Source organism: Podarcis pityusensis, assembly GCF_964106645.2.
Source record: "Podarcis pityusensis genome assembly, chromosome: 5".
NCBI classification, from domain to species: domain Eukaryota; kingdom Metazoa; phylum Chordata; class Lepidosauria; order Squamata; family Lacertidae; genus Podarcis; species Podarcis pityusensis.
This window is the reverse complement of record NC_138032.1, coordinates 92759722-92772841: the sequence shown is the minus strand read 5'-3', so window position 1 is coordinate 92772841 and position 13120 is coordinate 92759722. Positions and strand designations below refer to the sequence as shown.

At 44.4% G+C, this 13120-nt stretch overlaps 1 protein-coding gene across 8 annotated transcripts; it reads left to right on the top strand.

The window, feature by feature from the left end:
- Positions 1-2738: 2738 nt before the first annotated feature.
- Positions 2739-11891, top strand: PARP11 (poly(ADP-ribose) polymerase family member 11). Of its 8 annotated transcripts, none has more exons than XM_081005703.1 (9): positions 2959-3137; positions 3629-3764; positions 3881-3983; positions 5085-5205; positions 5969-6044; positions 7491-7563; positions 7651-7781; positions 9314-9465; positions 11516-11891. In XM_081005703.1, the coding sequence occupies exons 3-9, from the start codon at positions 3921-3923 to the stop codon at positions 11827-11829; spliced, it is 930 nt and encodes a 309-aa protein (XP_080861829.1). In that variant the 5' UTR covers positions 2959-3137; positions 3629-3764; positions 3881-3920; the 3' UTR covers positions 11830-11891. The 8 variants fall into 8 exon arrangements, with proteins under 8 accessions (XP_080861828.1, XP_080861824.1, XP_080861830.1 ...); XM_081005699.1 differs by having other exon boundaries at positions 2965-3137; positions 3881-4027; XM_081005702.1 differs by lacking the exons at positions 2959-3137; positions 3629-3764 and adding an exon at positions 2739-2880.
- Positions 11892-13120: the final 1229 nt, after the last annotated feature.

The window sequence follows — 13120 nt, the reverse complement described above, 5'->3', positions numbered from 1 at the left end:
GGCTAGGCATATGACTTACATCATAGGAGCCTACGCAACACAAAACACTGCTTCTGTATGTAGGTTTTATTTTATTTGTTTTTTTCTTATATTTTAGAAATGTACATAGATCTCTGCTTTGAATTTTTTTGGGGGCCCCCTAAGCTATAGCCTGTTTAGCTTATACGTAAACTCGGGTTTCATTCACAGACCTGTTGAACATGGTGCAGCGGAGTGGCGACCCAAGAAAGTGCTTTCTGCTCCCCTGTGCCGGCAGCATTCTCGGGATCGCAGCCTTTCCCGCTCTCCTCCTGGCACCAGGTCTGCCCTTCTCCTCCGCTGGCGGCAGCCTCCGCACGGCCCGCTTTGCGCGGCAAATGACTGGCCAGATGCTGCGGGGGGGGGGGGGAGAGAGAAACGCATAAAAGCGCCACGTGGCATCTTCACCACCGTGACTGGCGCGGGAAATGGTCCTGCCGCCTGGGCCTTAGGCAGCAGCAGCACACAACAGGCCCAGCGTGTGGAGCGGAGGCAGCGGTGGCAGTACGCAGGCGACAGTGCCCTTCGAAGGCACAGCAGGAAAAGCAACAGGCGGTGGCTCCGGAGCGCCCAGAAAATCGCGAAAGCGAGCTCACATTTCCTCGCAGGCGAGTCACTCTACCACTGCTCGGTGTTGTGGCTTTGCAGGCTCTGACCATAGCTGTCAACTGTCCCTTATTTGGCAGGAAACTCCCTTATCCCAGCGCCATGTCCCGCTGCTGCCCCTTATTGATGATGTCCCTTAAATTTCCCGGGTTTCATGCTCGCTCGGCTCAGGAGGGAAGCAGCGGCTTGGGGTCCTCTGCCATGAGAGAGAGCGCGCGCACGAGCTGCTGCGTCTCCGTCTCTCCCTTTTCCCCTTCAGGGGCATGTCGTGAGGAGACAGGTGGCGGTGGGCAGGCAGGCAGCCCCTCTCTTGCGAGACTTCCGCCACGCTGCCAGGGGAAGCCGGAGGCGGCAGTGGCGGCTGAGGAGGCGGCCTGAGGGAGGGGGAGGGACGCAGAAGGGCGGCACTTCAGCGGCCGCCGTGGCGCCGCAACCGCCTCATGCCGGGCTGGCGGGCGGCATGGGTGAGAGTCTCCCTCCCCCCCCCCTCAGGCGGGGAAGGGCCAATGGAACTCCTCGCACCAGGACGACGGCAGCCCCGACGTGCTGCTTAGCATCCCCTCCAACCAGTGCAGCATCTTAATGTAGTGATTTCCCCCTCTGCATCCCTTTCATAACTCTATTTTTATAAATCATTTGTCCTTCCACAGTTCACATTTTTACTACAAGTTTTCTGTTAATCCTACCAATGTATGTAACTCTTGACAATAGCTTTTCCACTAAATGATAAACTTTCCCCATTCTTTATTAAAGAGGTCCTCTTCCTGGTTTCTAATTCTGCCTGTAAGCTTTGCCATCTGGACGCCGTTCATCAGTTTTGTCTTTGGTGGGAGCTGTAGACCCTTAGGCTCATCTAGTCCAACCCCCTGCAAAACACAGTCAGTGGCAGCCAAAGCAGCCTGGCTCCATCAGTGCATAAACTAAGCCAAAATCCCTTATTTTGGCTGCTGATCCCTTCTTTTCGAGGCTTCAAGGCTTTTCAAATCTGTAAATTGACAGCTATGACTCTGACAGGTGAGAAGCGGCTTCCTTTGGAGCAACGGTTATATGTCAAGGCTTGTATTGAAAGGGTTGATATCCAAGTTGAATTATAGCTAGGGAGAAACCAGAGAATTGGTGTGGAGGACCACACAGTCGGGTCTGTATCAGTTGACGGTGGATGTTTTTGTTTTTTGAGGCTGAACAAATCTGCACTTTCCCCTTTCGAAAAATATTTGTGACGTGTTTTGATGAAACATTTACAGGATTTCAGCTGTCACATCACTTTGATCATTCACAAGATAAGTTGTGGGAGTAGGTGCTATCTTTTGGCAGGAGATGAGCTACTAGCATTTGCCATTCATGATCATGTCATAACAATCTTCCAGTCTTCTCTGTGTCTCTTGTGGCAGAAAATAGAAGGTAGAATCCATAATGTTTCACTGCCAGCTGTTAGATTTGGTTTCCTCTCTGTCCTCTGTCAGGAGTGCTCAGAAGTAATAGTGCCACTGTATTCTGCTCTGGTCAGACCTCACCTGGAGTACTGTGTCCAGTTCTGGGCACCACAGTTCAAGAAGGACACTGACAAACTGGAACGTGTCCAGAGGAGGGCAACCAAAATGGTCAAAGGCCTGGAAACGATGCCTTATGAGGAACGGCTAAGGGAGCTGGGCATGTTTAGCCTGGAGAAGAGGAGGTTGAGGGGTGATATGATAGCCATGTTCAAATATATCAAAGGATGTCACATAGAGGAGGGAGAAAGGTTGTTTTCTGCTGCTCCGGAGAAGCGGACACGGAGCAATGGATCCAAACTACAAGAAAGAAGATTCCACCTAAACATTAGGAAGAACTTCCTGACAGTAAGAGCTGTTCGACAGTGGAATTTGCTGCCAAGGAGTGTGGTGGAGTCTCCTTCTTTGGAGGTCTTTAAGCAGAGGCTTGACAACCATATGTCAGGAGTGCTCTGATGGTGTTTCCTGCTTGGCAGGGGGTTGGACTCGATGGCCCTTGTGGTCTCTTCCAACTCTATGATTCTGTGAAGGGGCGGGCACGAGAGGGCGGAAGCGGCGGGGAAGCCGGGGGCGGGGCGCGCGCCCGTCCGTCAGGCTGGGCAAGCCACGCCCCCTCCCCGCCCCCTGCCTGAAGAAGGGAAGCTCCGCCTGAGGGGGCGAAGGAGGGGCGGCCGCCAGGTGGCTCTTCTGCGTTACATGTAAACAGACGGCCCCGTTTATCCCCGCGGCGGTCGCGGAGCTGCCGGCTCGGCGTGAGGAGAAGCCGGTGGGGATCCCGTTCTCCCCGCCCGCCCGTCCGCCCGCCGCGGCCTCTTTCCTCCAGGCGCCTCCCTGGGCGCCAGGGAGAAACCCGCACTCTGCACATGCTCTGGGGCACCGCCGCCGCCGCTGAAAAGGCCGGATAGCGCTGGGGAGGCTGGCTGCGCTTCCGCCCAACGCAGCCCTCCCCTGGGGGCTCGGGGTTTAGCGCCGAAGAGGCGGCTTCCGAGGGGGGGGGGGCAACTTGAAGTATTGAGGGGGCAGGTAAGCCTGATGGATCACCAGACAACTTTTGGAAGGGAATCCGGCCCCCTTCAAATATTTTATTTGGCATATATATATATATATATATATATGATAAGATGAAAATAGATTAAGGTAATGTGATGACAGAATATTATGAATTAGGGAAAGGATTCGAAAGGGGGGAGGGATTTGCTGAAATAATAATTTGAACTGGAATACAGAGAAGGAAGGCGTGAGGAGGTCCGGGAAATAAGTAAATGAAAAATATGTGATGACTGAATTGTTTTTTAACTGTTTTTATTTTATTCTTTTTGTATCTTTTTTCTTTGGTATTCTTTTTAATTTTTTTTTCTATTTTGTAACTTCTTGAAAATCTTAATAAATATCCTATTAAAAAAAAAACACCAATATTTTATTTGGGGTGGGGGGAAGCAAAGGGACCAGGCCCCCCCCCCAAGAGCCGGCTCCCATGCTTCCTGGTTGACTTGGGGACCACTTGTTCCTCCCAGGATGCGCCCCCGTGGATGTTTGCAGGAGAGGCAGCAGAACAAGGTGTTGGGAGTAGGAGGCAGAGGTTGACAGGACACCAGCCGGAGTGTCCTTAAAGGGCTTTTCCCATGTGATTCCAGTCCTGTATGAGGATCTGTAAGAACTCTGCATCGGTTTTAAACTTTGGAAATGTTTCTCTCCCCCCCCCCCCTCAAGAATTGCAAACCAGCGAAACCAGAATTTCACTCGTGCGACTGCTCTGATTCTTTCAGGAAATGTCTGGACCGTTTCAAGAGATGTCTCAGGGAGCAGATGAGCTCTCTCATGATATGGCAGACCACCTCGAAGAAATGGACACGTCGGATACCCAGTGGGGTTGGTTTTACTTGGCTGAATGTGGCAAGTGGCATATGTTTGAGGTAGTCATTTCTGTAGATAGCCCACCCTATTCAACATTCTGTTTTCCTGTCCTTGCACTCTGCAAAGTAGGTTGTGGTTTTCATTTCACAGATGGAAAAGTGAGGCTAAGAATCTCTTGCAAGTCGTAGTATATTTTATAAATTTTATATTAAAATACATGAATGAACAACAACGTGCTCTGCTGGAAGTATCAGAGGGATCAACTTTTAAACAAATACAAATATATGCACAATTGGAAAACAGTTTTAGGTGTTAGTTTCAATACCATATTTTGGTTTACAAAAATCAGATAACTGATTGCCAGTTCTTCACGTCTCTGCTCCTCCACATGCAGCTGCTGGGTGACCTTGGGCTAGTCACACTTCTTTGAAGTCTCTCAGCCCCACTCACCTCACAGAGTGTTTGTTGTGGGGGAGTAAGGGACAGGAGAATGTTAGCCGCTTTGAGACTCCTTCGGGTAGTTATAAAGCAGGATATCAAATCCAAACTCCTCTTCTTCTTCTTCTTAGCAACCTTTTACATTATATTGTTTACTCTTGTCTTCACTTAATTTAGATAGCTTTGCTTATTGCCATGCTTTCTTTATCAATTCTTTTGTTGTAGGAAATTTTGCAGAAATCCAGTTATTTGCAATAAGTGATTTTGTGATAGTGGATAAATCAATTCCTTTGACTTCAGTGGTGCTTACTCACATCCAGTTGTGTGTAGTATTGCAGTTCAAAACAAGGACATTGTTCTGATTAATAATAAAGGTTGAAGGAGACCCCAGCCTACAGCTTTTGCAGAATTATGCTGGGTTTATTAGGTGTAAGATGCCATGAATGCAAAATCTCAAACAAAGAATGTTCTAAAATTTAAATGAGAACTTTGGCAGTTCTTCTGTACTTCCGACATTTACATAATCTTGTAGCTGAAAGTATTAAAACTACTGAGGCACCTCTGCATCTATTCTCCTAAATTCTTCTAAAATTCACTCTAAAATGTTGTTTATGTGCTAATAATTATTGGGTCACTTTTTTATAACCTTTAAAAGTGTGCTTTTCATTTGTTTTGAAGACTGATTCTACTAGCCAGTGTTCACTTAGCAGTGAAGACATTGAAGGAATGTTCAAAATTAATCCACAAGGTTCCATTTCTTTTACAACTGCAAAATTCGACTATGTGCTGGACTTTTCAGGTATGTATATCTATTTACTGAGAAGGTATAAGACATTTATAAGCCAGGGGAAATACCCTATGTTGTAATTGGGAAGTTTTCTGATTGCGTGGGTGAATAATTAACAGAGAACTTTTACTTGTAGTAAGGCATATGATGCAGTGACTATGTTGAAGAGAAGCACATTTGTATGGGTTACTGCCTGGGAGACTTACTTGATTGATTTTTATCACATTATCAGTGGCTTACGACATTTGAAAACACAAGTTTTAACTTATTCTTACACCCTTATTAAGTTCACAGTACCTTAGCATTTGGTATGGCTTATTCTGTGAGCTGCCCTATGTGTCCTGCCTAGAGGCCTTGAAGACAAGATAGGATAGAATTCAGTAACTCTGTATAAATGTAGTGCGAATCAGGAGGGAGAGCAGGATACTAGCAAAAGGGAAAGTCGTCCCCCCGCCCCCAGTGTGCGTTTCCTTAAGCTTGTAAGAAAGGGCAACAGCTACATTTGAACAGATCAAATCGATTTATCTACAATAGATTTTGATTGGCTTGTGAACTGATCATTAGTGCACTTTTATGTGCTGTTAACTAAAATTCCCATGAAAGAACACTGAAAAAAGTGCTCGGCAAAATTCTGTCTGTCCATTTTCTAGACCAGCTTTTCCCAACCTGGTGCTCTCCAAAAACTGGGACTAAAACTCTTATTACTCCTGATCTGGAGGGCACCAGCGTGTGGTAGGCTGATTTAGATTTTGGCTAACTCTGGTTTTTTACACAGGGATGAAACAAACTAACCAAACAACTGGAAAAGAACGTCCCATAAAAAGAGCTCCATTTTCTATCACTGCTTTCAGGTAACAGTCACTCACATTTTCCTTGTGACATAGTTACTTTTTTCTTTAAATGTTTTAGTGTCCTGTTAGGTCAGGCTTCCTCAACCTCGGCCCTCCAGACATTTTTGGCCTACAACTCCCATGAGCCCTAGCTAGCAGGACCAGTGGTCAGAGATGATGGGAATTGTAGTCTCAACATCTGGAGGGCCGAGGTTGAGGAAGCCTGTTTTAGGTTAATGCTGATAGTCTTCCCCCGACTTTGAGTATATTAAAATGCAGAAGACAGATGAAACTATATTCACAGTTCATCACTTGGTGCACCTCAGACACTGTGGAAACAAATTATCGTAGCCATTTTGCAATATCTGATGCAATTTATACACCAGCCCTATATTTGCTATTAACAAGAGAAGAAGCAATTTACTTCATTTCTCTTTTTTTCTTTTTAACTTTGCATCCCTGAAAACTTTCAGTTTTGAATGAGCTCTCTTGCAGTCCGCCGAGCAAAAGTTATTTTGTTCAAGCCTCATTGAATAGAAGCTGTGCAAAGTACATTATTTCCTTGTTTTCATCTCTCTTCCTGTTTTGATTAACTTCTTGATCATTTAAACGAGTAAGATATTCAATAAGGAAAAAGGAATGGGTAGGTGAATCAGACTTAATTACTTCAAGGGAAAGAGCTGCAAGTCTTTTGGGAAACCCATTCCTTCAGTCTCTGGTTTCTGGCCATAGATCTCTGCTTTGCATGCAAAAGGTGCCACGACCAAAGCCTGACGCCTGCAGGCAAGAGACCCCAGTCTGAAATCCTGGAGAACCACTAGCAGTCAGCATCATCAGCACTGAACTAGATGGGCCAGTGGTATCACTAGGTTTAAGGCAGCTTCCTGTGTTCCTAACCTTTCCAGAACTGATTTTTAAAAATAATCTAAGATCATTTCCTCTTCAGGTGACCTCTTACATTTACTTAGTGTTCTGGGTTCTCCCTAGGACAAAGAAGTGGGAATAAGTTAAGTAACCTCTGCCCCTTGTAGGAAAATTGGAGAAAACATAACTAAATAGGCACATCTAAAACCTTAAACTTAAGGTTCTAATTCAGCAAATCATTAAAGCACCTGATTGACTGATTACCGTATTTTTCGCTCTATAACACGCACCCGACCATAACACGCACGTAGTTTTTAGAGGAGGAAAATCCGTAGGCATGCCACCCGTAGGCATTCCCTCCATAACACGCACAGACATTTCCCCTTACTTTTTAGGAGGAAAAAAGTGAGTGTTATGGTGCAAAAAATACGGTATTTTTCTTTTTATTCTGCCCTTATTGTTCAAAAACAAAATCCAAAGAGGAAACTAAAACTCTTTCCAATCCTTTACATTTTTGTAAATGTACATTTTGCATTTTGTGTACTATTTCTGTCTTGAGTGCGGGATGTGACAGCGTACTGACTACTCCTTTTGTGCTTAAAGTTTCATCTGTGAAAATCAGTCTATCCCCATGCCTTCACACTGGGAGAATGTAAATTCAGAAGAGCCATACCAGGTAAGACCTTAGTAGGTTATTTTGAAATCATTAGAAGCAAAGGACTTAATGCATCTGGGTAAAGTTCCGTGTTTCTCTCTCCTTCAGCTAATTACTTTGCATAAGCTGACAAATGAATATAAGGAGGTTGCTAGCCAGTTTGGGAAAACAATGGATAGTAATCGAATTAGAAGAATTCAGAGAATTCAGAATCTAGACCTGTGGGAATTCTTTTGCAGGTGAGACTATTTTAAAAGTGGTTTTTGTGCTAAATAGCATCTCTTTTAAAGACAGATCATTTCAGTATTTACATTGACTTAATTTCAAGCTTAAAATTCATGTTTCCTTTCGTTCATTCTTAATCAGACCTGTCTTTATCTGCCTTGCAGTGCATGTATTTCATTCTTTTCTCTATTAATACATTGTGCACTGAGCCCCAAACTACATAAATGACCAGTATCAACTCATATCTCCTACTAGCTCACCCTGGTAATGTTTTAATTAAAAGATAACATTGTTATTGTGGTCCTGACAGTTGACTCTACAAGTTTTGGTGGTTGTTGTTTTAAAAATTCTTTACCGCTCTTCATCTGAGGATCAGAGGGCAGTTTACAGTATAAAAACACAAAAATCCATCGCATAATAACAAACAAATTCAATTATTTAGGTTTAACTGACTTGAATTGGCCTGCTCAAATGTCACATTTCAATTCAAAGTCCCCAAATATTGTTGTTGAAGGTTGCAGGAGTTGAAGGCAGTATTTAAAAAAACTGGACCAGTCTGCACATTTTCTTCATCACAGAAATGCCACTTGAAATGTTCTTGGCATGATCTTTTTACATAACATTGACTCATCATGATTTTCCCTTGATCTGTTTTGTATTTCCATGCCAAAATATATCCATGTCATTAATGTGCTAATTCATAAAGTGCTCTGGCAGCAGAAACCTTGTCGAAACCAGTATGATTTACTCATCCTTTCAATTAGACCGGCATAACTTAAGTAGCCTACCTGCCAGAGGAAAACAACAACATCCCTGCCTGGTTATCTATAAACATGTCTTACCACAGGCAGCTGGGCAAGTGTCTGCTTACATCCCTGTAAAATGTTTTAGAAATTGCCATTTTGGGGCCTTTTTAATCACCTTTTTTATAATTAGTTTCCTAGCTGTATGCAGATACTTACAGAAATGCATTAAGCAAAGATCTGCTATTTGTTTTGAGTAATGATTTCTCAGCCAAGAACCCCACAAGAGGGAATTCATTGGTCTCCAATGGTTGCGCCGAAACTATTTTATAGGTTAGCACCAACAATATTTGCTAGCAGTAGATCCGTTATTGGTTTTTGCATGATGAATTATAGTGATATCCCAGTGTTGTTTTTTTGAATTTATTTAGGGCTCTGATTTATAAAATGTCAAATTTCTAATGTGTGCGATTGTGTGGTAGAAAGGACTGTATTAGTTCATACAGCTGGTGTATGGAGAATATTATTTTTGAAATGTTACCTTGTGTGCAACTAAAAAAAAAGCCACAAAACATTTCTGCAAGTGGAAGACTAGTTTGTCAGTGATCTGGCCTAGGCCTCTCCCTGTGTTCACAAGTGCAGTCTCCTACCTGCAGTCTGCAGTCTATTTTTTAAAGGAATTTACTACCTCTTCAACTGTGAGATGGCAATGGCTTTCCGACCTTGGCTTTTGCTTTGCCCACATTTTTATTCTAGTAGCGTATTTCCATTACAAATTGTTTGTTATTTTGTCCTTTTGACAGGAAAAAGGCTCAGCTAAAGAAGAAAAGAGGTGTCTCCTTCATTAATGAACATATGTTGTTTCATGGCACCAGCAGTGAATTCGTGGAAGCCATCTGCATTCATAACTTTGACTGGAGAATCAATGGCATGCATGCCGCTGTATATGGAAAAGGCAAGGCATGAGATATCTTTTATGGGTTTGCATACACATTATGTTCTTGCAGCTTTCTCCTAGTTAAATGTTTTACTACAAAGTAGTTCCATGCTGCCCTTGTGAGCATCTCTTAATTAATCTGAAAAAAAGTCTTGCTAAGGGTCAGAATTGAGAGCCATAAATTAGAGCTAATCCCAGAAATTAGATCCGCGGCAAATCACCAATAAGTTCCCAAGCACACCCACTAGTCCTCGAGTGAGTGATGTTCCAAGGAAAAGTAAGCAAGGACTGGAATTGGCGCTCCATGATCTGCATTTCTCTGGAAGCTTTCTTTTTTTATATATAAAATTTTTTATTAATTTACAACAAAACAAAACATACATAGTAATTTCACATCCAGTTTTCACAAAATGCTTCTTTTCTGGACTTCCTTCAGCTTTTCCGTAAATCATCCATAGTCATTATTTTAATTACGCATTTCCTAGTTTATATTGTCATTGTTTATACCCTTCATTTCCTTTCTCTTTAAACAATACTTCTCCGTTTTTCACAGTGCTTTTTTAAACCCCTCTAGCGTTATCTGCCCCTCACTTATACTTTCCAGATATTCCGCAAATTTCCCCCAGTCCTCGATGAACTTTTGGTCTCTTAAGTATCTAATTTTCCCAGTCAATTTGTCCAACTCAGCATAGTCTAACAACTTCATTCTCCAATCTTCCACCGTCGGTATTTCCTGTTGTTTCCATTTCTGAGCCAGTAGCACCCTTGCTGCTGTCACTGCATACTGGAAAAATTTACAATCCTTTCTCTTTATCTCATTTCCTAGTATTCCTAACAGAAAGGCCTCAGGTTTCTTTGTAAATGTATATTTTAAAATCTTCTTCAATTCATTGTATATCCTTTCCCAGAAGCCTTTCACTTTCTTACATTCCCACCACATATGATAAAAAGAACCTTCTCTGGAAGCTTTCCACATAGTCCCAGCAACCCATCGCAGCGCAGGTGGTGCATATACTGCTTCCACCTCCAGCAGCTATCCAATGGTGCGGGTCAGGAAGTGCGTGACATCATTATATTTTATCGTGTGTTTCCATTGATACATGTTTTAGGCCATGGGTAGGCAAACAAAGGGCCGCGGGCCGGATCAGGCCCAATTGCCTTCTGGATCCGGCCCATGGACAGTCTGGGAATCGCCACGTGGCCCGCCAGTGTGCGCGTTCTTTCCCTCCCTTACACAGTGGCGGCGCCTCCTCCCTCCCTCCTCCTTGCTTTTTCCTGTCCTGCCTAGAAGAGGAAGGGGGCTGGGCTTTGTTGGTGCCAGAAGCAGCAGCGCTCGAGCGGCTGCCATTTTAAGCAGCCCCTCTCCAGAGCCCTTTTGCGCACTGCTCATCATTCCTCCGCCGCTGCCACCAGCCCCTGCTGCTCGCAAGACACAGGTAAGCAGCCACCGGGGCTCGTGGTGCTCTTGCATCATTTCCCCCCCCCCCAAAATATAGTCCAGCCCCCCACAAGGTCTGAGGGACAGTGGACCTGCCCCCTGCTGAAAAAAATTGCTGACCCCTGTTTTAGGCGATAGGTAAAGGTAAAGGGACCCCTGACCATTAGGTCCAGTCATGACCAACTCTGGGGTTGCGGCACTCATCTCGATTTATTGGCCGAGGGAGCCAGCGTACAGCTTCCGGGTCATGTGGCCAGCATGACTAAGTCACTTCTGGCGAACCAGAGCAGCGCACGGAAACGCCATTTACCTTCCCGCTGGAGTGGTACCTATTTATCTACTTGCACTTTGACATGCTTTCGAACTGCTAGGTTGGCAGGAGCAGGGACCGAGCAACGGGAGCTCACCCCCTCGCGGGGATTCGAACCGCCGACCTTCTGATCGGCAAGTCCTAGGCTCTGTGGTTTAACCTACAGCGCCACCCGCATCCCTAGAAGTGGGGATTTGACCCGGTTGCCATTTTTGGCAGCAATCCCATGCCTTTGATCATGTGTGGTTCCACCCTCAGGCTTCAGTAAGTAGGATGAATGTACTTCTGGACTATGCTCAAGCACTTTTCTTTTTCTGTAGGGACGTATTTTGCAAGGGATGCTTTATATTCCAGCCGCTTCTGCAAAGATGACTTGAAGCATGGCAGCACATTACAGATTCATGGAGTTGACCTGCAACTTCAGATGTTTTGGAAGCATAAAGTGATGTTTCTCGCTCGTGTATTGACAGGGGACTATGTCAATGGGGACTCCAAATACGTGAGACCACCTTCAAAAGATGGGAGCTTTGTGAATTTATATGACAGCTGTGTAGACAGTACCTGGAACCCAAGGATTTTTGTCATCTTTGATGCCAACCAGATCTATCCAGAATATTTAATAGAGTTCAGCTGACTGAGCTGAGTGGCAGTATTTAATTTGTTTGCTAAAGAAAATAAAACTTACTTCGTGGATAAGTGTTTGGCAGAATGGAAGTATGAAGCTTGACTAACTTCAAATTTCAGATCATTTAAATTTCAAATCCTTCATAAGCACTGTTATTGATCGTGCTACATTACATATGGCCATTAATCTTGGAACTTGGGCCAAATAGGAATTGAAAATATCAGGGCAACAATTGGTTCAGCTTGCTTACTTCACAATCCGTCACCTGTCAAAACTGGCTGTATCATAAAATTCAAGTAACCGGCAGAGCTGGGTGGTTCTTCAGTAGGATTGTAACATCTAATTTAAATTTATCCCGGTGATAAGATGATCAGCCGTTGTGACTGAAAGTGAGATATACTGCTCATATGCAAATGGACATTTTTTAAAAAAATGGGAATTAGTTTGGCATGTTATAAATCCTACAGCTTTCCTACAGCCACCAGTTCAAAGTGTTGGTGCTGACCTTTAAAGCCCTAAACGGCCTCGGCCCAGTATACCTGAAGGAGCGTCTCCACCCCCATCGTTCTGCCCGGACACTGAGGTCCAGCTCTGAGGGCCTTCTGGCGGTTCCCTCGCTGCGAGAAGTGAGGTTACAGGGAACCAGGCAGAGGGCCTTTTCGGTGGTGGCGCCCGCCCTGTGGAACGCCCTCCCATCAGACGTCAAGGAAATAGACAACTATATGACTTTTAGAAGACATCTGAAGGCAGCCCTGTTTAGGGAAGCTTTTAATATTTGGTGTTTTATTGTGTTGTTAATATTCTGTTGGAAGCTGCCCAGAGGGGCTGGGAAACCCTGCCAGATGGGTGGTGTATAAATAATAATAATAATTAATTATTATTATTATTACAGCCACTAAAGTGGAACGGGGGCACAAGTCCAAGGGGATGGTAGGCAGTATGGAGTAGAGCTAATCGTCAGACCAAATATTTGTGGTAGCATCTTGTTCCAGTCTCAGTAAAACCAAAAGCCTACATTCGCACAGGAATATGAGAATGGGTACATGACAACATGGTCATGTAACGAGGGCTCTACCCTGTGTCTGAACTTCTCTATAGTGGGGTGGGAGTGCTGGGGAAAAATTCACACCTGGCAACCCATGCGCCCCTTTGGTTTCAGAGAGTACATGGTTTAAAAAGCCCAGGGCACAAATGTTCACAACCCTCTAGCGGCTACGATGGCTCATTTACCAGAAGCAATGTATTTAGCATTAACTCTGGATGTGTATACTCGATTCTGACCAAACTAAGCCTCCTAAAG